General features: G+C 41.9%; 1 protein-coding gene and 6 non-coding genes across 7 annotated transcripts in view; 2 read left to right on the forward strand and 5 right to left on the reverse strand.

Moving 5' to 3' along the window:
• The window catches only part of UBC (ubiquitin C), a 13,332-nt gene extending 11,892 nt beyond the window's left edge, over window positions 1–1,440 (reverse strand). The window contains exons 1-2 of the mRNA XM_006874520.1: window positions 1,437–1,440; window positions 42–452 (exon numbers count right to left, since the gene is read on the reverse strand). Coding sequence (XP_006874582.1) covers window positions 42–449 — 408 coding nt within the window. The 5' untranslated portion in view covers window positions 450–452; window positions 1,437–1,440. The remainder of the gene's footprint in view (window positions 1–41; window positions 453–1,436) is intronic.
• A 7,041-nt stretch (window positions 1,441–8,481) lies between these two features.
• TRNAA-UGC lies at window positions 8,482–8,553 on the reverse strand. The gene has a single exon. It is a non-coding gene; the product is annotated as a tRNA-Ala (tRNA).
• A 9,212-nt stretch (window positions 8,554–17,765) lies between these two features.
• TRNAD-GUC lies at window positions 17,766–17,837 on the reverse strand. Its single transcript has one exon. It is a non-coding gene; the product is annotated as a tRNA-Asp (tRNA).
• Window positions 17,838–18,384: 547 nt separating this feature from the next.
• On the reverse strand, window positions 18,385–18,457 carry TRNAF-GAA. Its single transcript has one exon. It is a non-coding gene; the product is annotated as a tRNA-Phe (tRNA).
• A 2,226-nt stretch (window positions 18,458–20,683) lies between these two features.
• On the reverse strand, window positions 20,684–20,755 carry TRNAD-GUC. Its single transcript has one exon. It is a non-coding gene; the product is annotated as a tRNA-Asp (tRNA).
• Window positions 20,756–20,963: 208 nt separating this feature from the next.
• Window positions 20,964–21,035, forward strand: TRNAA-UGC. The gene has a single exon. It is a non-coding gene; the product is annotated as a tRNA-Ala (tRNA).
• Window positions 21,036–22,042: 1,007 nt separating this feature from the next.
• Window positions 22,043–22,114, forward strand: TRNAD-GUC. The gene has a single exon. It is a non-coding gene; the product is annotated as a tRNA-Asp (tRNA).
• The last annotated feature ends 4,743 nt before the right edge of the window (window positions 22,115–26,857 follow it).

Here is a 26,857-nt window from a genome sequence, read left to right on the forward strand (position 1 = left end):
CTCAGACGAAGGACCAGGTGCAGGGTGGATTCTTTCTGGATGTTGTAGTCAGACAGGGTACGGCCATCTTCCAGCTGCTTCCCAGCAAAGATCAACCTCTGTTGGTCAGGGGGGATGCCTTCCTTGTCTTGGATCTTTGCCTTGACATTCTCAATGGTGTCACTAGGCTCTACTTCAAGGGTGATTGTCTTACCAGTTAAGGTCTTCACAAAGATCTGCATCCCCCCTCTCAGACGAAGGACCAGGTGCAGGGTGGATTCTTTCTGGATGTTGTAATCAGACAGAGTACGGCCATCTTCCAGTTGTTTCCCAGCAAAGATCAATCTCTGCTGGTCAGGGGGGATGCCTTCTTTGTCTTGGATCTTTGCCTTGACATTCTCAATGGTGTCACTGGGCTCAACCTCAAGGGTAATAGTTTTACCCGTGAGAGTTTTCACAAAGATCTGCATTGTCTGTTTACAAAGAAAAGAAACAAAACCCATGTTTAGCAGATAATTGATCATTACACTCCTGCTGCGAACGAACCAAGAGCTGCAAGATCAGCAGCTCGAAACTACCAGCTGTTCCGTGGGAGAAAGATAAGGCTTTCTGCTCCCGTAAAGATTTACAACCTCGGACACCCTGTACAGGGTCGCTATGAGTCGGAACCGACTCCATGACACATTACCAGAACCCGAAATTAACAAATTCTGTACTTTTTTTTAAAAAGCTTACCTGAAAACAGTCAATATTACCTAATAGGTCTGACAGATTACCTCAAAACCCAAGATTAAGCTGCTTAAAACAGGAAACCAGACCTATGTAAACTGAGCAGCCTGATTCCTTCCCCAAACAGAATGTCCCCTGTCAACTCAGCAAGGTCTACCCCAGGCCCAAACCCTGTCTCGTCCCTAAATGGCAAGAAGCTACTTCACGCATTTACCGGCAGACGGTCCCACCCGCCATTGTGCGCTAATAGACCGGCTCCGCATCACGTAATGGCGGAAGGACGTTACGCCGCCGCCTCCCTCGAGCGTAAGCGTAGCTCGGCCATAGTTGGCGCCCCCTCCCTGCGACCGTAAACCCAACTTTTAATCAAGTCACGCCACAAAAACTCCGACATTGATGTAGGTTCCACAAACGCTGCCCAACCCCGACCGAGAAAGCGTTGAACCCACTCTGAGCCTCCGTCTCCTGCCGTTGAAGCCTGGTGACCCTCCGCTACTTCCTATCCCTCACAATCTTCCATCCCCTCAGTTTCGTCGTTCTAATCTCGGCCAGTTTTAATCTAAAACGGCCGCCATTTTGCTATTTCATTTCCCCCCCACCTCTTTCCCGGTCACCACCGTCAACTATAAACCCGGCTGCCCTCCGCCCGCGGCGAGCAGCTCAGTTAGCCGCATTCCCTCCTTCTCCGCCCAACGGTCCCAAGACCAACGTAGTAACCCCCTCCTCACCAAGTGGCGAAGGCAGCAGCGCACACAAAGGAACTCCAACAGAACACCAGCACCGACGGAACTAACTACGCCACACCCGGTGTCTCCTTATATAGATAGAGTGAGCCACCGCCCACAAAGATCCCTCCGCAGAAACGCCGAGAAAGGACTATTTTCCCTAGCACTTCCGGAAAGCTAAAGAAAAAAAAAAGAAGGCCCCCCCCAAACTCATCCAAATCCCTTCTTAAAATGTTTTTTGTTAATACTTGGACTTTCGGACTGGATCGGGTGGGCAGCGGTCCCCCATCCCGAATACCCTGGCGGAAGGATCAGAACGTTCAGTCGTGCTGCGTAGAACAACGTGACGCTTCACGCTTTGGGGGAGGGGACGGGAAGCGGGTGCTGGGCGAGGGCGGCTCGAGGGTGGCGCGAAAACCCGGAGCGGAATTCTCTGGGTATCCGGAACGGCAGGTCCCCCGCCTTCCCGCAGCCCCTTCCCATCCCCTGCAACTGTCCGAGCTGTTGGAGACAACAAACTGCGGCCGAGCAGTTTGGGTTAAGCGCTCTGACAGAGTCGGGGGCCACTTCCGCTCTAGCGAGCCCTGCCCCCACCCAGAGCCCAGGGGTCGTAGTTTTGGTTCATGTTTGAAACAATGATGTTTGTGTTTCACTATGCCCCCCTGCTTGCCTATCATATGGATCCCCGGAGTCCCAGCGCCCTACTGGTGGCGGCTGGTCCCAACCCAAAGAAGCAGGCACCAACACAAGGACAAGACGAATGACTCGACAAATCTGGTTCAGCTCTGGGTCAGGACAAAGGCCAACGCTTAAATCCAGGCCTCAACTAAAGTCTAGATCCCTGAATAAGGACTACCAGCAAGTCTACAAAAACAAAACAGTTTTCCAGCGCAGAAATGATTGTTGGCGTGCCTACATTGAATTAGGGAAAGAAAGGAAATCTCAGGGCTTTTTACAAATTATTTGAGTTAGAAAGGAAACCTGAAAGAAATAGAAACTTCTAGGGTGTTCTCTTTCGTCTTCTGGTTTAATCTCTGAGACCTTTGGTTTACAAAAGTTGTACACTGTGAACAAGTACTGTAAACGGGAGGCTTTGCAATTTTACTTTTGTTGTTTAGCTTAGAATTCAAACTAGACTAATGTTTTAAAATAAAGACACTAAGTGAATCTCAACTGTATTTTTTAGGACACTTTTTTCAGATATTCCAAATATGAACTTTAGTCCTACAGGCAAATTCTATTTTGATACAAGAGGAGTAAAAGAATCACTAGCCAAGTCGTTGTTTTTAAGAACTGTGTCACTAATTCAACCTATTTTTTAAAAGAGTTTTAAAGTACATTAATACGGTGAGGATTTAAAACAGCTTTTTAAGAAGTCACAGTGGTCACTGAATTCTCTGAACCGAAATTTCTTAAGACGTTTCCTATATTACATACGATTTTAATGTCTAGCCTTAAAACCTTCCAGAAAAAATAACCAACTGACTGATCATTTTTCTACTCTCGGAAAAATATATTCCTGTATTAAATTGTGAACATTATTTTTAAACACCCTAAAAATGTGAATCAAACCAAAGATGATGCTATGTATTTTCTAACATTTGTTGTTGTGAAGTGCTGTCGAATATATTTCTAACATATATATCTATTAAAGCACAAAAGATCGGAGTGCTGCTCAAACTTGATTTTAACCTCGGCAATTTTAAATATTTTTCTAAAACACAAATAATATGTACCAAGTATAAAAAATTAATTTTAAAAATGCCATTTTTAAGTTTGACCAGAGACCTCAATATCTTCCATTATAGATTTCTGTGAAAGTAATTTCTTTCCAAATTTCAGGAAAGAGGCTTTAAAGGAACAATAAAACTGAAGTTCTTTCTAAAGTAACCAGGCCTAACTTCCAACCACGCCCTGTTTGCTGTTAATGGTAGCTCAGCTGCAAGTCTCGTGATTCCAGTTGCTTAAAGGCTGAGTCATAGTTTTGAAACATAGTTTTCTTTAGAGTCAAAAGGTACAGAGAAAAACATGGCTGGTTTCAGAGGCAGAGGAGGGAGGAGGAAGAGAGGACAAAGAAAAGGGGAGTAGACTAGGCCAAGGGTTGCTTCCAAAGAGAAATCAAAATTCTCTTTGATTTGTCTTTGGCAGGGAAAATAATCGCTAAAACACCCCAGCATTCTCTAACTTTGAGTCCCGAAGTGGGTTATTGTTCAAACATTTCTCCCAAGGTTGGAGCCAAGTGACTCAGGGGCAATGGCCCCTGAAAGAAGTGGATAGTGTTTTCTAGAGTACTAGTCCTGGTGTGGCACTGTAGGCTAAGCACTGGATTGTTAACCACAAGATTGGTCGTTCAAATCCACTAGCCTCTCCTTGGAAACCCCATGCACTAGACTGCGGAGTCGGTTTGAACCTCAATGTGGGCGGTTCAAGGATCACCAGCGGCTCCTCGTAAACCCTATACAGGGTCGCTATGGATTGGAACCGACTCGAAGACACAAAGGACAAGAACGAGTTTACCGAGTGATTCCACTAAAAGTCCCCAGCCAGGAGCAGTTTTGTCACCCAGGGCACATTTGACAAAGGTCGGGGGTTTGAGCCTACTACCAGCAGCACCAAGAGAGAAAGATAAGTCTTGTCTTGTAGGGTCACTATGAGTGGGAAGGAACTGACTGGACAGTAGTAGGGTTGGTTTGGTTTTAGAGACATGTTTAGTGGTCATCATTTTAGTGGTCATCATCACTGCGGGGTAGGCGTTGCTGCTACCAGCACGTGCCTGCTTGTTCAACACCATCGTGTCAGTTCAGACTCATAGCGACCCTGTATAGGGTTTCCAAAGAGCGATTGTTGAATTTGGACTACCAGCCTTGTGGTTTAAAGTGACCTTGTGATCTAATATATTATCCCACAGTGCCACATCAGGACTCCTACCTGCTAAATATCCTAAAACGGACAGTCCCTCACAACAAATAATTTTCCAGCCGCAAATATAAATGCCCAGATAAAGAAACTGTACTTTCCAAAAGGACAGTTGTTCCAACAACTCTTCTACTTACTTGAGAAAAATCTGATTCAGCAATGGCCAGGACAAAGGCCAAGGCCCACTTGGACTCAGGAATCAGGTATCAAGTCACGCTCCTAAAACTTGAAACCTCTGACCTAGAATGCAATGTACTAGAATGTACCAGAAGTAAGATTAGTCATTGGATCTCTTTCTAGTTCATTCCACCCACTAGTTCATTCCGCTCCACCCACAGATCCGTCCTTTGTAGACACCCCAGAATAGATTGCTTCAGAGCAGGCACCAATGGAAAACTGACAGAAGCCCAGCAACAGGGCAGGATTGGCTTGCTTATGTGAGCATGTGAAGATGGGCTGAGCTCACAAAGGGCGGGGGTGTTTGGCCCCAGCTAGATGTGGGGGTGGGGAGTGGGGCGCCTGGATTGGTGCCTGCTTGCATTTCTCATTCCCCACCCCCCCAGGATAGAGAGTCCCCTGGAGGTCACAGTTCTGTGTGTGAGACTTCATTCAGCACCCTAAAAATGTCTAAGTGCACAGTAGTCAGTTAACATGTTTCCCCCTTTATGAGAAAGGAGAAACCTGAGAACTGGATGGGAAAGGTTTGCCTTGCTTTGTCATGGGTTACATAACCCTGAAAAGTTCTCAAGGGTATATGCAGGTTACAAAGAACACTTGAATAAAAATATAAAAATAAATTTTAACGCACAGGATTTTTGTCTTTTTCTTGTTTACATGGGTACATTTCAATTGTGTGGCGGACCTCACACTATTTCAGTTGAAAACTAACCAATTTTATCGTCAGAAAACCAGGCGAATTCTAGTCTCCAAGTTGGCCAAATTAACTTATGAGCATTAGGAAGTTATATAACTTACTTGGGCTTTTCTTTTTTTTTTAAGTAAAATAAAATTTAACAGTTGAAAAAAACCTCTCTCCAAGATTCAACTACATCTGTTCTAGAAAACTCCCACTGCCCAACACAAAACAACAACAGCAACTCGTGATGTTATTTTTTTTCCCTATCAGTAAGCTATTAGGAATATTTTATGAGACCACTATTGCAAAAAGTAAAAGGTTTTCATTCTAATAGAAACTTTCTATGATGATTACCAGAGGTGGGAAGGGAGGGAGAATTATTAACTGGCCAGTGGTCTGTTTGAAATATAAGGTCAGCAGTTCAAACTCACCAGCCATTCTTCAGAAACCCTATACAGGGTCACTATGAGTCGAAGCAACTCCACAGTGCTTAACAACAGAGGGTGACAGGAAAGGCAATATATAAGAGGAAGATCGGCAGAAGAAAGATGTAGAGCATGAAAGGGAATAGAGCTAAATAATGTAACCTGATGATACGTGTAGGGGATTGCAGTCATTTAAATGAAATGAAATATATATGTTGTGGAATGTAAAACTGATGATCTGCTCTGTAAATCTTCACTCAATAATAAAAAGAAGAAAAAATTATGTACAAGATATGAGTCAAATAGATGTATAGGATCAGTTTTGTGTTAGGCATGAACACTAGAAATAACCTAAACTTTTGGTTCATTTAAAACCTTGACATTTAGGGAGAAATAACCTTCACTAAAGCGTGTTTAAAACAAGCTGTCATCAACCTGCCTCCCCCTAACTGGTGAGTCATTTATTTAATAGGTTTCAGCTTCCTCCTAGCAAAAAAAGAAGGCTTTGGACTTAGGAACTTTCCAGATATAAGTTTTAATGTTTTTATGATTCACACCATGAGGTCATGTTTAAAATAAGAGAAAGGATGTGACAGGGGAGGAATTAATTATTATTGTAAAGAACTGCTCCCATGAAATGCAATAGGATGATTTATTTCAATAAAAATTCAGCTTTTCGCTTTAGTAATTAAATAGCCCAGGCTTCAAATACAGTGAGAAACTGTGTACCAAATCCCTGCATTCATCAGTTTCTCCTGAAAATGGCTGACAGCACAAAGAAGGAAAATGGATAGAGAGAAGTTCCGACTTTGAAATGACTCCCACACCACTTAACTTAGGCTCTGAAGTCAGAAATAAGTCAAGTGGCTTTTTACTGCACAGTCGCAATGCCGTACGTAAACAGTAAAATCCCCAAATGATCATTTTAGCCGTGGTTTCAATCATCAAATTACATTTTTGCCTTTGTTGTTCAGTTTTCTGTTTTCAGCAAAAGTACATTTAGAGTGCTAAAGATTAGAGAGTAGAGCAGAAATGCTCATTGGTAGGTACATCTGTGGTGTTTTGCTTTTTGTTTTGCTCCAAGCACTTTGTTGTTGTTGTTAGGTACCATCCAGTCGGTACCTACCCATAGTGACCTTATGCACAGCAGAATGAAACACTGCCCGATCCTGGCCCAACCTCAATACTGTTGCCATGCTTGAGTCCATTGACGCTGCCACTTGGCTAATCCATCTCGTTGGGGGTCTTCCTCTTTTTCTCTAACCCTCCATGATATCCTTTACCAAACATGATATCCTTCTCCAATGACTAGTCCCTCCTGACAATATGTCCACAGTATGAGAAATGAAGTTTGGCCATCTTGGCCTCTAAGTAGCCCTCTGGCTGCACTTCTTCCAAAATGGATCTATTGGTTCTTTTGGCAGCCCATGGCACTTTCAATATTCTTCTCCAACACCACAACTCAAAGGCATCAATTCTTCTACGGTCTTCCTTATTCACTGTCCAGCTTTCGCATGCACATGAGGTTATCTAAAATACCATGGCTTGGGTCAGGTGCACCTTAGTCCTCAAGCTGACATCTTTGCTCATCAACACTTTAAAAAGGTCTTGTGTAGCAGATTTACCTAATGCAATACATCATTTTATTTCTTGACTGCTGCTTCAGTGAGTGTTGATAGTTGATCCAAGAAGAATGAAGTCCTTGACAACTTCAATCTTTTCTTTGTTGATAAGAATGTTGTTTATTGGTCCAGTGGTGAGGATTTTTGTTTTCTTGACATTGAGATGTAAACCATACCGAAGGCTGTGCTCTTTGATCTTCTTCAGTAAATGTTATAAGTCCTCTTCACTTTCAGCAAGCAAGGTTGTATCATCTGCATATCACACTAAGATATCGATGTTTATGCATTCCATTTCATTTTTGACAACTTCCAATTTTCCCAGATTCGTACTTGGTACATTCCATGTTCCGATTTTCAGTGGATGTTTACAGCTGTTTCTCTTCATTTTGAGTTGTGCCCCATCAGCAAATGAAGGTCCCGCGAGCTTTTCTCCCACAGGCTTTACTCCATTCGCATCAACATGGTCAACTCTACTTTGAGGAGGCAGCTCTTCCCCAGTCACATTTTGAGTGCCTTCCAACCTGAAGGGCTCATTTTCCGGCACTATGTCTGACAGTGTTTCTCTGCTATTCATAAGGTTTTCAGTAACTAAATCTTCTGAAGTAGTTCGTCACTCTTTCTTCCTAGTCTGTCTGCCTGGAAACTCATCTGAAACTTGTCCACCATGGGTGACCCTGCTGGTATTTAAAATACCGGTGGCATAGCTTCCAGAATCACAGCAACTTACAAACCACCACAGTACGACAGACAAACTGACAGACAAGTGGTGGCCAGGCACTTTAGCTATCTTGTATTTTGTGAGGTAAAAAAGACTTAGGGTAGGAATTTGCTTGTCTGTCTCATCTCTCCACTTAAAAACAGACAAACATTTGCAAACTGAGTGAGGGTTTACAAAGCAAAGCATCAGTTTTACATTCAAGCAATCCTAACACTACGGTTCATCTCAATGATTGCAATTCCCTCAATTCGTGGTGTTTTAAGGTTGAATTTCTGCAGACAGAAATAAATTCTAAATCAATGTCACGAATAAAACTGTGTATGAATTACTGAATATAAGACCAATTTGCTTTATAAATTGACAGAAATCACAACTGAAACTATTTTTAAGTGAGGTTAATCACTGTGTGAAAAAAAGCGACCTGTTTTCAGTATGAAAACATTACATTCTTCGTTCATTCAAGGGCTGTACAAATAAGCATGAAAATAAAAATTAAGAAAAAAAGGACCAGTGGAGATGCCGGGGATCGAACCCGGGGCCTCATACATGCAAAGCATGCGCTCTACCACTGAGCTACATCCCCTGCCTTCCGCCAAGCGGCTCCTGAAAATCTCTGCTATACAGTATTCTTGAGGCGTTTCGTTTTCATGATCTATTTACATGAATAACATTGTTGTTCGTTGCAGCAAACCAAAGCAAAACTTTTATTGCGTGAAAAACAACAAATATCCTTTTGGTTTCCAAATTAGTCCGTTTTACACAGCCTTGCAGCTAAAAGGCTAGTTTAAACCGGAACCTAGGAGCAAACAGAAAACAACGCATTCTTAAATGTGTTCCTCACTTGATGGAAAGGGAAAGGGGGGAAAGGTAAAATGAAAGACTTTCTTTCCAGTAAATAAAGGACGTTGACCAATACGACTCCACCTTAGAACGTGGTTACGAATCGGGCTAAAACAGCAAGGTCAGCAGTTCGAAACTACCAGCTGTTCCGCGGGAAAAAGATGAGGCTTTCTGCTCCCGTAAAGATTTACAGCCTCGGAAACTCTGTACAGGGGGGTCGCTACCAACTCCACGGCACATAACCAACAAATCAATTCCTTTAAAACCCTCAGTGACTTTGAGGTTTGCACAACTGTTTTGAAGACTTTTTCCCCAAAAAGAAAGTTGTCTAAAAATAAACAGATCCACCTCCCAGAATCATGTTGTTGTTGTTAAGTGCCGTCGAGTCGGTTCCGACCCATCGCGACCCTGAACAAGGTTTCCGAGGCTGTAAATCTTTACGGGAGCAGAAAGCCTCTTCTTTCTCCCGCGGAGCAGCTAGTAGTTTCGAACTGCTGACTCAGAATCATATCATGGTTTAAATTCAGAGGACCGAGTCTCTTCGCAGTATTCCATTGAAAAGAGTTATTGTGAATTAGCATCGCTAAGAATTGACTCGATGGATTTCGTGTCCGAAACCACAAGGTTTAATGTCATTTAGGTCATCTAGGGGTGGGTTTTCACTGGTGAAGGAATAGGTTAGAAGCCTGAAGAGAGAGGAAAACTTGTCTCACCTCTTTCAGTAGAGTTAATTTTGTTATGATTTAACTTTCTGGGCCTTAGTTGCTTCATCTTTAAAATGGAGTCAATCATTACATAAGTTACACATAAAACATTTAAAACACTTCCGGATACAAAGCTCAAGCTTTGTTACGTTAGTTATTAATATCATAAATGCTCTTATTATTTGGTGGCACATTGGTTAAAATGCTAAGCTCCAGTCATAAAGTGGTTAGAACGAACAGTGGAAACAGATGCGGTGTCTGCTCCCATTAAGATGACAGTCTTGAAACACTTAGTGGGGGCAGTTCCAGTCTGTACTACAGGGTCGCTATGAGTGGGAATTGACTTGATGGCAGGGGATTTGTGTGTTTGTGAGAGGGGGTGCTTCTATTTACTTACATTCACCCCAGGAGTGAACTGATGCTTTACTGACCCTGTTCTGGTGAGACAGAAGGGAAGGAAAAGCAGGGCAGAAATTAGACGAGGTGCAGAACGGTATAATCTGTTCTTTTTCCACCAACGGAAGTCGGAGGCCAGGTGAGCCGGCCACATCACAACAGAAGGGTGGAGCCATAGGTGATATTTTGGATATAATGTGTGAGTAAACCAAGGGACGGTTCAGCAGGTGCTCTGCTTGTCCCTTGCTCACTTGCATAGCAGCCAGAGTGAACTACTCAAAACGCATCTGAGTATGCATAAAATTCTTAGAATAAAATCTTCCCTCTTTTACCTGGCCTACCAAGGCCCCCAGTGGACCTCTTGGATTTCCATTCCCAACCTGTGCTTGTTCCATGTCCTTCAGAGCATTCCTGACACAGTGACCTCCATGCGGAATTCCTTCCCAAACTTAGGACCTCTGTACTTGCTGTTCCCTTTGCTTACAATGCTGTTCCTAAAATCTCCCTCCTCTTATTGTCAAGGCATTGGCTTAGATGGCACCTCCTCAGAAAGACCTTCCTGGCGAAGTCTCTACGGTGGCCTGTGAATCCCACTCATTCCCTATCAACCTCTCTGCTTGATTTTCTTCACAGCAGTCAGCACTTTGGAAAGCTGTCTGTGTGCGATTTCCTTAGTATTTGTGCCCCTCGCTAAGGTCAGAACTCTGCAGGCCCAGGCCTTGTCTGCCTTGTTCCCTGTTATATTCCCAGTGGCTAAAACAGGGCAGGCACCTACACACACACAAAAAAAAAACCCAAACCGGTGGCTATCCATTTAATTCTGATTCAAAGACTAGGACAGAAGAGAACTGCCCCCATAGGTTTCCAAAGCTGTATGTATTTATGGGAACAGATTTGCTCAGTGGGTTTGAACTACCCACCTGTGAGTTAGCAACCAAGCACTTTAATCACTACTTCACCAAGGTTCAACACAAACACATGCTCAGAAAACTGTTGTTGTTGTTAAGTGCCATGGAGTCGGTTCCAACTCATAGCGACACTGTATGGGGATTCCAAGGTTTATTTAAAATTTTGCTGGATCAGAAAGCCTTTTCTTTCTCCACTGGAACGGCTGGCGGGATCAAACCATTGATCATTGTACGGAGTCACAGCGCTCCCACTCAGAAAATACAAGGGTGCAAAAAGTTCATGGAAAAAGCCCACTATCTTTTAAGTCCATGAATATTTTGAAGTCCTTTCATATTTACGGAATGAATGTGAAACAAGAAATGAAAAAATGAATAAAAGAAATTAAATAATTGGAGTCTGGATAGAATGAAAGCTGTATTTAGAAAGTTGGATCTAAATTCTGCAAAAATTAAAGACAAAAAGAGTTTTCAGTGTAGAACCATACCACTGCCTCAAATCCATCCTTTCAGGTCAAGAAATAAGATGAAATATCTGTAGCAAAATGAGCAGTCCTAGGACTCTTGGTGTGGCACTGTAGGATCTGGACTGTGCACCAGATGATCGGCAGTTCAAACCTGCCAGCTGCTCATTGGAAATTCTATATGGGGTCACTGTGAATTGATAGACAACTCAACAGTGCTTAACAACAACAACAGACCTTACAAGTTGGCATTTTTGTTCTGGGAAAACATTTAATAAACCGAACAATTTACACCAGCTCTGTAAGGATGCAGGAAATGGAAAATAGAGACTTCTGGTAAAAAGTATGGCAGACTAGGCATACACACTACATGAACCGTCTACAACAAAGCTACGAGAGACCAAATAAAAGAGACACAGATGAAAATCCTGGCACCCTGAGTGTTTGCTGGGAGGAGAAGCTGAGCAGAGACAGGCTGGTGACTTGCCAGCCAAATGTAATGCGACTGTCTTGAACCTTTGTAAACTGCCTTGGCAACAGAGGTGACCTGGCAGAGCAGATTCACACAGGAGACTGGAAAGGGGCAATTCCTTCTTTTTCCCCAAGGTCTCTTGGTAAGCTTCCCCACACCTGCCCCCAACATAACCTAGGCACAACAGTGGACGGTGGGACATCTTCCCCATGCTGGTGTGCTGTTTTCGTGACTGGATTCAGCTGGATTCAGCTTACAACATAGAACCAGCAGAGCCGCCAGACCAGCATTTAACCAGTCACCCTGCCCCCAGCTTCCTGATGGTCATAACAGACACTGAAACCAACTCCATCAAGGCCCTCCATGAACTCTTTCTGGATCAAGTGCCCTGACATAGATATAATACTGAGATCAACAGGATCTCCATCCAGGGCCAGGAAAACTCTATTGTCCTCCCACATCCACCTCAAGGGATCCTTGGATTGCAGGACCGCCCCCCACTCGCCCCATCCCCCAAGAGTTTTGTCATCTCTGGGTCCAACAGCTGCACTATTTTTGGGGTTTGTCTTTGGGTTTGTTTTTTTCTTTTGTGTGTGTGTGTTAATTCTTTCTCTTTCTCTTCCCTTTTCTCCTTCCATTCCCTTGAATTTTATCCTTTCTATCTCTGCTTCTGTTTTTATTTCTTTTCTTCAGTCTCTCACTTCCCTTCTTTGTTTTTTCTTTTTCCTTTTTGATCTTTTTTTACTACTCTCTACTCTCTTTTCATCTTCCTTTTTCATGTTTTTTTCTTAGAGTTATTTTTATTTCTGCCTTTTGTTTTTTCTTATTTAGCTCTACTTTTCTGGCCCTCTTTTCTTTTTTTTAGCTATTATGTTTTCTGGTCCCTGCCTGTTCTTGTTTTTTCTCCTTTATTATTTTCTCTTTTCACTGTTGTTTTGATTCCTGGTGCATATGTGGCAAGGGGATTGGAGGGAGCAGGGTTGTTGCAGACCGTGCAGAGGTTCGAGGCCCTATAGGCCCGAGTGTAACAGATCTAGCTACTTGGCAGGTAATAGCAAATTGTTTTTCACCTTAGTGTTCAGTTATATTTATTTAATTCCAAACATGAGTCCTGGATGTCCACAGAGAAATGCAATAGTACCCTAAGTTTCTAAGGTCAAGATTCTCCCCCTAGAACCAAGGCAGTAAAACTTCCTCAGAGGACGAACAAGGACAGGTTTACTGGGATTAAGCAGGGAGGCTCTGGAGAGGAACTGCCCGGGGTATATTCACTTGGGGTGGAGTGGTAAATTCTGGGAATACGGGATTAAGGACAATGGGGGCAACTCCCTCAGACCACCCTGGGATCAATCAGTTTGATCCAAGTGAAGGTTAAACCCAGTAAGGAAGAAAGGAACATTGGTTTAAGTAAAGTTTACTGGCTTAACTTATCTTAAAGATTGTCTTATCTGAATAATACCATTCTTCTTCTGTAAAGATCCCTCCCTGAAAGAGAGGAAATAAAAGACGGACGCAGACTTAAGTCTGCGAGGGCATTATTGCTTGCAGGGTATGAAGAGGCTGTCTGCCGGGTTTGCATCCACTCTGGTCTCTGAGTATTTCTTTTCTCTCTCGCCTCTCCAGACATCCCACCTAGAGTTAGTTCGAGAAGGGAAAATGTCAGCCACTGAGCAGTCTGTCTGGCAGCTTGCATCAAGCCTGGGTGTCTGTCTTCCTTGTATCTGTTTTCTCTGTCTTCTTTGTGTCTGTTTTTTCTCTCTCTCTCGCTATCGCTATCGTCACCGGACACCCCATCTTCCGGTTCTCACCCCCTTGCCGAGGCCAGACCCCGGTACAGGGTAAAAAGGGGAGGAAGGAGTTTCTCCTCTGTCTAACCCAACAGGAGACAGCAACTGTGCCCATACAGTTCAGTCCCAACCTTATCCTCTGCAGCTCCACCCACTGGGCAACAGCCAATACCAGTTCCTATATCACCTGCCCAATGACAGACAGCAGTCAACACCAGCCAAACCCACTCTAAACGGAGGTGCACAAACGGCAAATGGAGAACCGTGCACACGTTTCCATTCTTTAAGTAAGAATACATCAACATACAATCTTAAATACAAATACGAAAACACCACAATGTCCCACAGACAGCACACAATTTTAGCTCATACAAAGAAACAAGAGAGAATGGCACAGACAAATGACCAAAATGCAGATTCAAAAAAGCTTTCTGAGGAAGAAAGGCAATGGAAGTAACTGAAAAATAATTCAAAAGAATCATTTTTATGTACCTACAAAGAATAGACAGGGAGTCTTGGCACTGTGGATTTAAGACTGCAAAGCCATTTGAACTGCAAGATTGGGGGTTCAAGTTCACCAGCTGCTCCTCAGAAACCCTATGTACAGGGTCGCTATGGGTCAGAACCAACCTGATGGCACTAAACAACAACAACAAAGAAATGACAGAAAGATCACGGAAAGCAATGAAAACACACACACACAAAAAAACTTTAGAAGAATTCAGGAAAATACTACAAGATGTACAAACAGACAAAATAAATGTAAAATTTGAAACAAAACAAAACCTGCAATTAAAAATCCAGAAGACTAACACTAAGATTTAAGAAATGGACAATACATTGAAAGGACAAAGGAGTAGATTTGAAGCACTGGAAGCCAGAATTAGTGAGCTTGAAGATAAATCTCAGTACTATATACTAGAAGAACAATCAGAAAAAAGGGTGAAAAAGACTGAAGAAAGCCTAAGAGTTATGTGGCGGGCACCATGAAAATGAATAACAAATGAGTGATTGGAATTCCAGAATAGAAAGAGCACAGAGAATATTGTCAAAGACTTATTAAAAGAAAACTTCCCTAACATCATGAAAGACGAGAAAATAAGCGTACAAGAAGCTGAATGAACTCCAAACAGGATGATCCCAAAAGAAAATCATTAAGAAATATCATAATCAAACTTTTAAAAACCAAAGACAAGAAAAGAATCCTGAGAACAGCTCAGAAACAATGAAAAGCCACCTACAAAGAAGACCCAATAAGACCAAGCTCTGAATTCTCAGCAGAAACCATGCAGGCAGGAAGGCAATAGGATGGAATATATAAAACTCTGAAAGAACAAAATTATAAAATTGCTAACCAAGAATCATACATCCAGCAAAGCTGTCCCTCAAATATGATGGTGAAATTAGGACATTTCCAGATAAACAGAAATTAAAGGAATTTATAAAAACAAGACCAATTTTACAAAGGATACTACAGGATGTTCTGTAGACTAACAAACAACAGCAGAGAACCACCTAAGATTAACATACATGACAACACCATCCAGAACTCAATCCATGTACAGAATTATTTAAAGTAAAACAAACCTACAAGACCCAATATAGGGAACCAGATATATCAATTTATAATAAAGTCAACTACAAAGCAAAAACTGGGAATAGTGTAGATACAGAACTATCGAACGGCAAGCAATTCAAGTAGATCTCAAGATAAAGCATTATGTTTTAAATGGGGGAAAAATTAATAAATCACTGGGTAACCTCAAAGAAAATGAATACACCTTCACATCAAAATAAAAAAGAGGAAAATCAGGAAGATTTAGTAGACATTAACACTAGAAATGAAGAAAAGGAAAAGAAAGCCTACAAACAAAATGAACTCAGCACAGAAAATTATGTGGAACAAAGAAATCAACAGCATGACAAAAAACACACAGCAAAATGATAACAATCAATTCATACCTATCAATAATTACACTGAATATAATGGATTAAATGTACCAGTCAAGAGAGAGTAGCAGAATGGATAAGAAAACAGTACCCTTCAATATGCTGTTTATAAGAGACACAACTTACACACAAAGACAGAAATAGATTTAAAAACCAAAGGATAGAAAAAAAGCATATCAAGCTAATGGTAATAAAAAACAAGCAGGAGTGGCAATTGTAATCTTTGATAAAACAGACTTTAAGGCAAAAACCAGGATAAGAGACAAAGAAGGTATTGTACGGTGATGAAGGAGTCAACTGAACAAAAAGATGTAACTATAATAAATATCTATGCTCCAAATAAAAGAGCCTCAAAATATACAAATCAAACTCTAATAGAACTAAATAAAGAAATAGACGACTGTACAATAATAGTAAATGTTAGTGTATCTCTTTTGATGAATGACAGAACAACTAGAAAGAAACTAAACCAAGACACTAAACAACACAATCAACCATGAACTTGACTCATAAACATATACAGAGCGCTCAGTCCAACAACAGCACCATATACATTCTTTCCCTGTGCACATGGAACATTCTCCAGAATAGATCACATGTTAAGCCACAAAGAAAACCTAAATAAATTTAAAAACTTAAAAATACTACAAAGCATCTTTTCAGATAACAGTGTTATAAAATTAGAAATCATCAATAGGAAGATCAAGGAACACAAACAAACAAACATGGAAATTGAACAACACCTTGGTTAAAAGCTACTGGGTAGCAGATCTAATAAAAACGAAATTTTAAAAATCCCTTGAGTCAAATGTGTCCCAAACAAAACCTTTGGGACATAGCAAAAGCATTACTCAGAAGGCAATTTATAACAATAAAAGCATGCATCCAAAAAGAAGAAAGAACCAAAATCAACACTTAAACCATACATCTCCAACAATTAGAAAAAGAGTAGCAAAGTACGCTTACTACCAACAGAAGAAAAAAAGTAATAAAGGTTAGAGCAGAAATAAATGAAATAGAGAACAGAAAGAATCAATCAGACAAGAAGTTGGTTCTCTCATTAATAAAAACAATAAATCATTGGCAAACCTAACAAAAAAGGAGAAGATGCTAATAACACAAATAAGAAATGATATGGGTGACCATATGGAACTAAAAATGATCATAGCAGAATACTAGGAAAAACTGTACTCAACAACAAGTTTGAAAACCTAGAAGAAATGGACAGATTTCTGTAAATAAACGACCTACCTAAACCACCACAAGCTATAGTAGAAAACTTGAACAGACAGACCTAGAACAAGAGAAGAAATTGATCACGTCATTAAAAAATTTCCAACGGAAAAAGTCCAGGCCCAGATAGCTTTAGTGGTAAATTCTACCAAACATTCAGAGAAGAGCTGACCCCATTTCTACTCAAACTATTCCATAATACAGAAAAGAATGGAAAACTCCCGAATTCATTTTATTAAGCAAGCATTAAGTCTGATACTAAAATCGGGCAAAAACATCACTAAGAAAGTAAACTAGAGACCCTCCTACACTACTGGTGGGACTGAAAAATGGTGTAAACACTGTGGAAATGCTGCTTTCTCAAAAAACTGAAAACAGAAATACTGTATGGCCCAGCAACAGTTCTGCTTGGTATATATCCTCAATAAATAAGAGCACGTGACAGGTAACTATGAGTTGAACACTTAACAACAACAACACATGTTCATAGCAGCACTATTCACAATAGCAAAAAGATGGAGACAGCCTAAATGCCCATAACACAAGAATGATTAAGCAAACTTTGGCACACACACACACAGTGGAATATAACGCAACGTTAAAGAATAAAGAATAAAGAATAAAGACGAATCTGCAAAACTGCCTCACAACATGGATTACGCTGAATATAATTAGTCAATCACTAAAAGACAAACTTTGCCCAAGACCACTGTTCAAATAATTTAAGAAAAGATTTTCTTGCTCAACTAAACATTCTATGGTGTGGAGAGGGAAGGAAAAAATAAATCGAACAGAGGTTTAAAGAAAAAGAAAAGAAATGGAAAATAACAATTCAATGTGAGAACATTGTCTTTTCTTTTTCTAAAACCATGTGACTAACCATTACCAGCTTTACCATTACTTAGTAACAACTAGGACAAGTAGGAAGTCAACAGGAAACATCTGGAAATGATACCGCTTATATTCTTCTAAGGAACAGTAAGGGATTTCAGTGAAAATAACGGGGAAAAAAAAAAGCTTAAAAAAAAAAAAACAACATCCTGCCTCCCCGTCGGGGAATCGAACCCCGGTCTCCCGCGTGACAGGCGGGGATACTCACCACTATACTAACGAGGACGGGCGGTAATTTTGGCCTTGCAAGCGATCCCTTTAAAACATAGATGGACTTCTTTAAATTAATGTGAACAAGAAGATTAATGCTTCAGTAAATAACGAAAATTCTGGTTTAACATCATTTTAAGTACGTTGTTCCTGGCTCGGTCCTTAATTCAGCCGTGAAAGTTTAGAGAACAGAAACTAATGAACATAAAGCAAAAAATAATGAAAAAAGTACATTTGTAATATAAGTATATCCGAGTATATGTACATACATATTACTAAGAATTTAGGAAATAAAATAAATGGAACCAGGAAAAATTTGTTCTTGTTAAATATTCCCCAACTGGAGAGTTGAAGGAAATTTCCATACGCGCTGGCATCCCATGGAATTGTTGAAAAGGTGTAATTGTTTTTTGCTTTGAAATTCTTCTCAAACAAAAATTTTTAAAGTTTATTATGAGTAAAGCGAGGGTTTAAGAAACATAAAGTATCAGTTTCGTATTTACTTGTTTTGTCCTATCCCTGAGAAAGGAAGGGGGAAGAAAACAAACACGAAACGGCATTTTGCCGAAACCCGGGATCGAACCAGGGACCTTTAGATCTTCAGTCTAACGCTCTCCCAACTGAGCTATTTCGGCCAACCGCTGTCAACCCCTCGACTTTTCTCCTTCTAATTATTAATACTGTGCTGGCTCTTGCGTTTGCCTGGGTTTATGGATAATTCAAAAACTTTTATATGTAAAATGGTTGACAGTACGAGAAGGGGAACCCCAGTAACATAAGAAAAGTTATGTTACTTCGTGGTCCAACACGATCAAAAACACTTCATATATATTGTTAACTTATTTTCTAATTTCTTTTTCAAATACCTACCTCTACAGATAGAATGATAGTTCCGCAAAGAGCAAGGAAATCATCCGCTGTGGTAGGTACGTGCCTAGCACAGTGCCCAGCACATATTGTTGTCGTTGTTAGGTCGGTTCCGACTCATAGCGACCCTGTGCACAACAGAACGAAATACTGCTCGGTCCTGGGCCAACCTCACGACCGTTGCTACGCTTGAGCCCGTTGATACTGCCACTTTGCCAATCCATCTCGCAGGGGGTCTTCCTCTTTTGCTCTGACCCTCCATTTTATCGAACATGATATCCTTCTCCAATTACTGGTCCCTCCTAACAATATTTCCGAAGTATGAGACACGAAGTCTGGTCATCCTAGCTTCCAAGGAACACTCTGGCTTCACTTTTTCCCACACAGATCTGTTGGTTCTTTTGGCAGTTCATGGTACTTTCAATATTCTCCTCCAACACTATAACTCAAAGGCATCAATTCTTCTATGGTCGTCTTCATTCACTGTCCATATTTCGAATGCGTATGAGGCTATTGAAAATACCATGGCCTAGCACATAGTGGGTCTAAATAAAGACTTCTGGAGTGATCAAACAAATGACCGAATCCTGCCTGGCTCAGATTCTCAAACTGCCTTCTCTGCCCAAAATAATAACACCTTTGGGTGCAACTCTTCAAACACCCTAAGGTGTGACAGGGATGCTGACCACACAAAGGCCTGTGGGAGGACACATCAACCAAAATGTGGCTTTTCTTGGGGCACAAAATGTCTCACATTCATCAGACCTCCAAGAGAGGTCTTCACCACTCAGGATTCCTGCTCAACTTCTAGGCTTGAAGAAGTCAACAGAAGGTGAGGAACAGAGAGAGTTTCGCTATGCGGAGAGGATGGAGAAGTGGGAGTGAAGTCATCCTGAGCAACTAATGATCATCTGGCCATCAACAAATAACTTCACAAGATAGAAAATACATCGTGGTAATGAGATGGAGTGAGTACGTGGGGTAGAGATGACCGTACGAGAAGGGGGACCCCAGAAGACAAAGAATGAAGAGTCATTATGTTCAGATATGGAGGAGGGCATCAGTTAGTGCAGAGGAAACGGCTAATGTAAAGGCTTCTGAGGCTGAAACAACCTTGGCATGGTGGAAAAACAGAAAGAAAATCAATCAGGTTGGAAAAGTTGGAGGGGGAGCGGGAAGGCGAGGAGGGGCAAAGACAAAGAGATGGGCAGTTTATTTACTCTTGCTTTTAAATAAATAAGTAAATATATATATGTGTGTGTGTGTATTTGTTTGTAGAGTATATATAGATACTGTGAAGTGCCGTAAAGTCTTTTCGACTGGTAGCTACCCTGGAGAGAGTGTGTGTGAGTGTCCTGGTGTATATATGTGTTGCTAAGTGACACACCAGGAGTGCTGGTCCTACTGCGTCACACCAGGAGTCTATAAATTGTTGTTAAGTGGCCATCGAGAAGGTTCCAACCCATAGCAATCTTGTATAGAGTTTCCAAGGAGCCGATGGAGAAACTTAACTACATATATATGCATGTATACAAAACCTGTTAAATCCATCGGGAACTAATTTTTGCACAAGGGAGATGGGCGTCTAGATTGGTTTTTTTTCATAAAGGGAAAATATATTCCTTGACCCAGCAGTAAACATAAAGTGAAGCATACTACGTACATTTGCCTAATACATACCTACCCGTTCTCGTTTTATGTTGTCGTTAAGCGCCTTTGGGTCAGGTCTGAATCACAGAGACCGAGGAGCGGTTGGTGAGTTTGAACTGTGACCTTGAGGTTAAAGCCAATCTTGCGGTCCCGTTTTTAACCTAAGGCGCCACACAAGGACTCCTATTTAAGAAGGGCTCCAAAAGGTTTGAATGAAGTCTGATTCACTCGGGCATACGTACGTGAGTAATTTTTTTAGTTTTCAAACCTCGTATTTATTTTCACGGAGTAAGAATCTTTCCTTTCCTTTCCTTTTGAAGGTCAACACAAAAATGCTACACAGCCTCCCCGTCGGGGAATCGAACCCCGGTCTCCCGCGTGACAGGCGGGGATACTCACCACTATACTAACGAGGACCCGCCTGACCTAAACTTCTACATCTAGTCTCATATACTAATCTATGCAAGAACATCGAAGGCGTACCCAAAATTTCACATTTCTGACAGTGAGAATCTCCTTCCGACGGTGGAAAAACATCGTCAGGTAATCGGGCATTCCGGATGTGGAGGCAGAAGAAGGCCTAACTTCCTGTATCATTATTCACGTGGCCAGCAAACGCAGCAGGGGGATGTAGCTCAGTGGTAGAGCGCATGCTTTGCATGTATGAGGCCCCGGGTTCAATCCCCGGCATCTCCACTTTTCTTTTTCTTATTCCACAACTCCATGTTCAGGGAACAAAAGCTTGTGTAAAGGGCAGGGGGAAAGGGAGAAAAGGAAATTGATCCTGATTACAGTTTCCTGGGTCCCTCCCCTGCATGTTTGCATCTCATAGATCAGTTGGTGGCCGGTTCTAGAACCTGCATTTCTAGGACAAACGCTCCAAATTATTCTTACCAGAGAGATAAACACTGTTATTGGTCACACAAGTAATAACTGAGTGCTTAATGCCAGGACTGTGCATGCTTTGAGCTCCTATTTTGTGTCCACGTAGAGAGCCAAGTATCCTTTTGGCCCTACGTAGGACAAGCGATGTTTCTCAGTGCTCACGGAATTTACATTATGGTTTAAACGAGTAACAGTAAGCAAGTAGGATAAATTTTATGAAGTCAACCCAAGTGATGAGATAGAGGCTGAAGGGAGTGGGGCGGAGTTGCTTTAGATAAGCTGTCAGGGGACGCCTTTCTGGGATGACATGGGGTAGAGGAAGAGACGAGTGCAAAGACCCTGAGGTTGGTAGGAGACCCGGGAAACTGAGCTGTTGGGGCAGAAAGCAAACCCTGTGCATGAACTTGATGGTTGGGAGCCAAAGGATGGAACTTGAGAATGAATGACAGAATCTGCTTTTGCTTTCAAAAGGCTCCCTCTGGTGGCTGTATGTTGAATAACTTTGTGAGGGCAAGGCTGGTGGAGGCTACAGCCGTCGCCCAGGAGGGAGATTGTGAAGCCTGGTCCACGGTGAAGCATTGAAGGTGGAAGATGAAGGGGTTTCTGACTAAACTCTGAAAGTAGAGCAGGCAGAACCTGCATATGGCTTGGGTGTGGGAAGCATGTGAGAGAGGACTCTAGCAGGCATACTATTCTGGGGACCCCATGGGGCTAGTGGAGATAGAACCATGGGAAGTGACTTTGTTTGGCATATTCAACATGTTTTACTTACATAGGTGTAGAATTTAAGGGTTTATATTACAACAAACAATTGCTAGTCCTCGTTAGTATAGTGGTGAGTATCCCCGCCTGTCACGCGGGAGACCGGGGTTCGATTCCCCGACGGGGAGGCTGATGACGTTTTTATATTGAAACCCAGGTACAATACAGTGAAATAAAGCGCTGGACGGGAAGGTTAGTTTGCATCCTGAGTCCAGGAGCCCTGCACTCGTTGGCAAAGTCGGCGATTCAAGCTCACCAGCCGCTCCTCAGGCTGCACTGAGTTGGAAGCACTCGATGGCACTTAACAATGATAGTATCAGCAAGAATTTAGGAAACATGAGAGTAAGGGAAAATCCAACATCCTAAGATCAGAGACCATGATCAGCACTTCCGTGGGCATCTATTCAGACTAGTTTCCATATGCATGTCTAGGCGTGGAGGGTCTCTGCGTTTGGAGGTCCTTATGTTTCGAGATTTGCTTGTTGGACATGTCATCAGGAGGGACATTATGTTTGGTAAACAATTGTTAAGAGCCATCTAGTTGGTTCCAACCTATAACGACTCTCTATAGTCTGTATAGCAACCTTGTGGTTCAAACCAATTTTGCAATCCAGAGAATTAACCCACAGAGCCACATCAGGTCTCCCAGTAAAGAACAGGGTCAGTGAAAAAGAGAAAGATTCTGCATGAAATGTACCAACGGTGACTGCAACCATGGGCTCACATGTAGCAACAATTATGCAGATGGCACACAGTACCACACAGTGTTTTGTTCTGTTGTTCGTGGGGTGGTTGAATTGGAATGGACCTGACGGCACCTACCAACATCAGTGTTTGGAGACTTGTAAGGACCGTCTGTAGTTGCGTTCACAGGAAGATGTATCCATGGAGTGGGGACACGGCTGACTCACAAGGGACAAAGACCCAGATGGTCTGGAGGGGCCTATGTGAGGCTTCCTCCCTCTATGGGGGTCCCACCCACTGCACCTTCCCCTATACAAAAGGCAGGAAACTGAGTGACATTTCTGCCCAGGGAATCCCATTCCAGACTCAACACTCAGGTTGCTAATGGGGGCTACTCATGTAAACACCCTTTTCCTAGCACACACCTTTTCAGATTCTGAGAAGCAAAACAGGCATTCAGCATCACCTTGGTTGCATAGTGACCCAGTCTAATCAGGAAACTTCTCAAAATCCGAGGGCAGATTGTACAAACAGGACTGTCAAGAGCAGTCTCGGCCTGCTGTGTGAACCCCTTTCCGGAGAGCATAGAACTTCCAGGTGATCAGCCAGTTTTACAACATGTTTTCCCACTTAGTACCCACTTCTGAAACACTGCTTCATGTGATTAACTATCATGGTTGATGGTTGTAAAGTATCCCGTGACACAGTGGTACCATAATTAATTCAACACCAACAGAATGGGAGAGCGGATTTATAGGGGCTAGGATCCACAACATTGACTTGATGGCAACAGGACTGGTTTATCCAGGATATGTCCAGAATTATTATAACTCAACACTAAAAAGACAACTCAATTTGAAAAATTCAAAGATTAGCATAGAAATTTCTATAAAGATGACACTTAAATGGCCACGAAGCACATGAAGGTGGTTCACATTAGAGACCAGAGAAATGCTAAGTGAAAACGAGATGCCAGCTCCAACTCCTTAGGATGACTTCTATCAAAAAGACAAATCTAAGTGTTGACAAGGATCTGGAGAAGTGGGAGAGCCAGCCCTCTTACACTGCTGCTGGCCATGTCAAATGGCGGAGCTAGTGAAGAAAAGCTTGGCAGTTCCTCAAAAAATAAAATATGAGTTGCAATTCCACTCCTACATACACCCGAGGATTGAAAACACGTTTATGCAAAAACATGTACACAAATGTTCATAGCAGCACTACTTAGCCACTATGTGGGAACAACCTAAATGTCTGTCAACTGATGAATAGATATGGAAAATGTATATGTACACAAAAGAATATTCTACAATAAAAAGAAATGAGGTACAGATAGATGCTACTACACAGATGCATCTTGAATTAAAGACGCAAAAAACCACATTGCATGAACGAGCTATTTGAAATCTCCAGAAGAGGCAAATCCATAAAGACCGAAAGTCGGTGAGGAGTTGCCTAGGGATGGAGAAAAGAAATAGGGGTGGTAACATAGACTGCAAACCACTAGGTCAGTAGTTCAAACTCACCAGCTGCTCCTCAGAAACCCTACACAGCAGGGGTGGGGAACCTTTTTTCTGCCAAAATTTATAATGTCATTAGCAGACCTTACAAAATTACCTAGTTAAAACTTAGCCTGCTAAAAACAAACAAACAAAAACGGCCTGAAGATAAAGAAATTTGATACAGGAAGTAAGTGTAAATTGCTACACTTTGATGAACTTGACCTTTACTTAGGTAGTAGCTCAAATTACCAACAGGGAAGCAGTCTTCACATCAAGGATTAAGCCCGTCATCTTCTTAGTACAGAGTTGATATTATGTGCCGTCGAGTCAGTTCTGACCCATAGCGTCCCTGAACAGGGTTTCCAAGGCTGTAAATCTTTATGGGAGCAGAAAGCCTCGTCTTTCTCCTACAGAACAGCTGGTAGTTTCAAACTGCTGACCTTGAGGTTCACAACCACTTTGCTACCAGAGCTCCTACACAGGGTTGATGTTGTTGTTGTTGTTATGTGCCGTGGAGTCGGTTCCAACTCATAGAGACACTGTACAGGGTTTCCAAGGCTGTAAATCTCTACAGGAGCAGAAAGCCTCATCTTTCTCCCACGGAACAGCTGGTAGTTTCGAAGTGCTGACCTTGTGGTTCGCAGTCCAATTCTTAACAAGGTTGATAGGGACAGGCAATTTAGATGTTGGCTACTTAAAATGGGGGCGTAGTGGTGGTGGTGAACAGGACTTGGAATATAAAGGCACGAAGTGGCTGGCTTACAATTTTTCAAGAGGGAGTTTCATTTCAGAGTAAGCAGGGGAAGGTAGAAACCCCACGGAATAGTTTTCATTTTGTCTCGATGGGTCTGGTGAAAGGAGATGGGGAAAGGATTCGTAAGATTCAATAGTGAATAACTGATATCATGACTAATCGTGATATGGTAGAAGTTGTGTAACAAAGAAGGGGGAGTAGTTAATCTTGTATCCCAGGAACAGAGGGCCCTAGGGACAAGAGGGAAGAACAAGAGCAGAGTACAGGATCCTAATCAGAGATGGAGGCATGGAGAGGTAAAAGCAGAGGACTTTACACTCTTGGAAAGAGAAAGGCTGGGTGCTAGTGGGCAGGAGGCTGGTTTTCAAAATGTGCCCATTGGTTGTTCAAATGATTATATATATTCCTGTTTTTTTGTGTTTTTTTTGTACATCAAATAAAAAAGAGGGAATAGAGGCAAATATTGTTAACTGATGGTGCATGGAGGGGATTGTAATCATTGCCATGAAACAAAATAGGATTGGTTGAGTGCAAAACCCATTTTTTACAATGTAAACTATCAATTAATAAAAACTTTAAAAAATTATCCTGCTAGATTGGTCAAGCATTTAACTCACCGCCGTGATGTAATACAAATTGAAATCTTTCTAGAAATTGGTGCGGTACTGGAGGCACTCACTCATTTATGTGCCAAGAAATTTGAAAGGCAGCTACCTGGCCAACTGATTTGAAAAGATCCATGTGTGTGCCCGTTGCAAAGATAATAATACCATTAGATTATTATCATCAGATAATAATTCCATTAGTATCACACACAAGTAAAATGTTGCCAAAAAATAACTCAAAAACAGCTACAGCAGCAAACTGACAAGATATCTAACTGCTGACGTCAGCTTGATCTTGGGTGAAAGCAGAGAACACCAATGAGATGTTTATCTGTGTTTTATTGACCATGAGAAGACTTTCGACTGTGTGGATCATGACAAGCTATGGACAATACTGCAGAATGAATATTCTGAAACCCTTAACTGTGCTCATGAGGAACCTGTACATAAATCAAGAGGCAGTTGTTTGAACAGAACATGGGAACACTGAATGATTTAAAATTAGGAAAGGCATGTGCCAGCGTTGTATTCTTTTCACCATACTTATTCAAACCATATACTGAGCAAATAATTTGAGAAGCTGGATTATACGAAGAAAAACATGGCATCAGGATTGGAAGAAGACTCACTAACCACCTACTATATACAGAGGATACAACCTTGTTTGCTGAAAGTATTGATGATCAAAGACCACAGCCTTTAGCATCAGTTGCACCTCAACGTAAAGAAAATAAAAATCCTCACCACTGGACCAATAAATAACATGCAGAGAAATGGAACACAGATTTGAGGTTGTCAGTGTTCACTGTGCTGGGATCAACCATCAACACTCACAGAAGCAGCAGCCAAAAAATCACAGGACATAGCACATTAGGCAGATATACTGCATCAGACCTCATTAAAGTGTTCAAGAGCAAAGACACAACTGACCCAAGGCATGGTATTTCCAGTAACTTCCTGTGTGTATGAAAGCTGGACAGTAAATAAGGCAGGCTGCAGAATTGATGCATTTGAGTTAAGTGTAGGAGAATATTAAAGGTACCATCGAGTTACTTCTAACTCACAGCAATCCTGTAAGGGTTTCTGAGGAGCCAACAGTTCAAACTGACCTTGCGGCCAAGTGCTTACCCTACAGCACCACACCAGGACTCAAAACAGTACCATCAAGGCCCTGTGGGCCCAAGCGTTGCTGACCATCCAAACCATAGGCTCTGAGGATCAGACGTTAGCCACCTAGCAGACATAGCAAAATGTCCCTTATCTGATTATTCAGTTATGCTGGTTAGTAATTCCATACATGAGCCCTGGATACCCACAGATAAATGTAAA

Source organism: Chrysochloris asiatica, unplaced genomic scaffold (assembly GCF_000296735.1).
Source record: "Chrysochloris asiatica unplaced genomic scaffold, ChrAsi1.0 scaffold00281, whole genome shotgun sequence".
NCBI lineage: Eukaryota > Metazoa > Chordata > Mammalia > Afrosoricida > Chrysochloridae > Chrysochloris > Chrysochloris asiatica.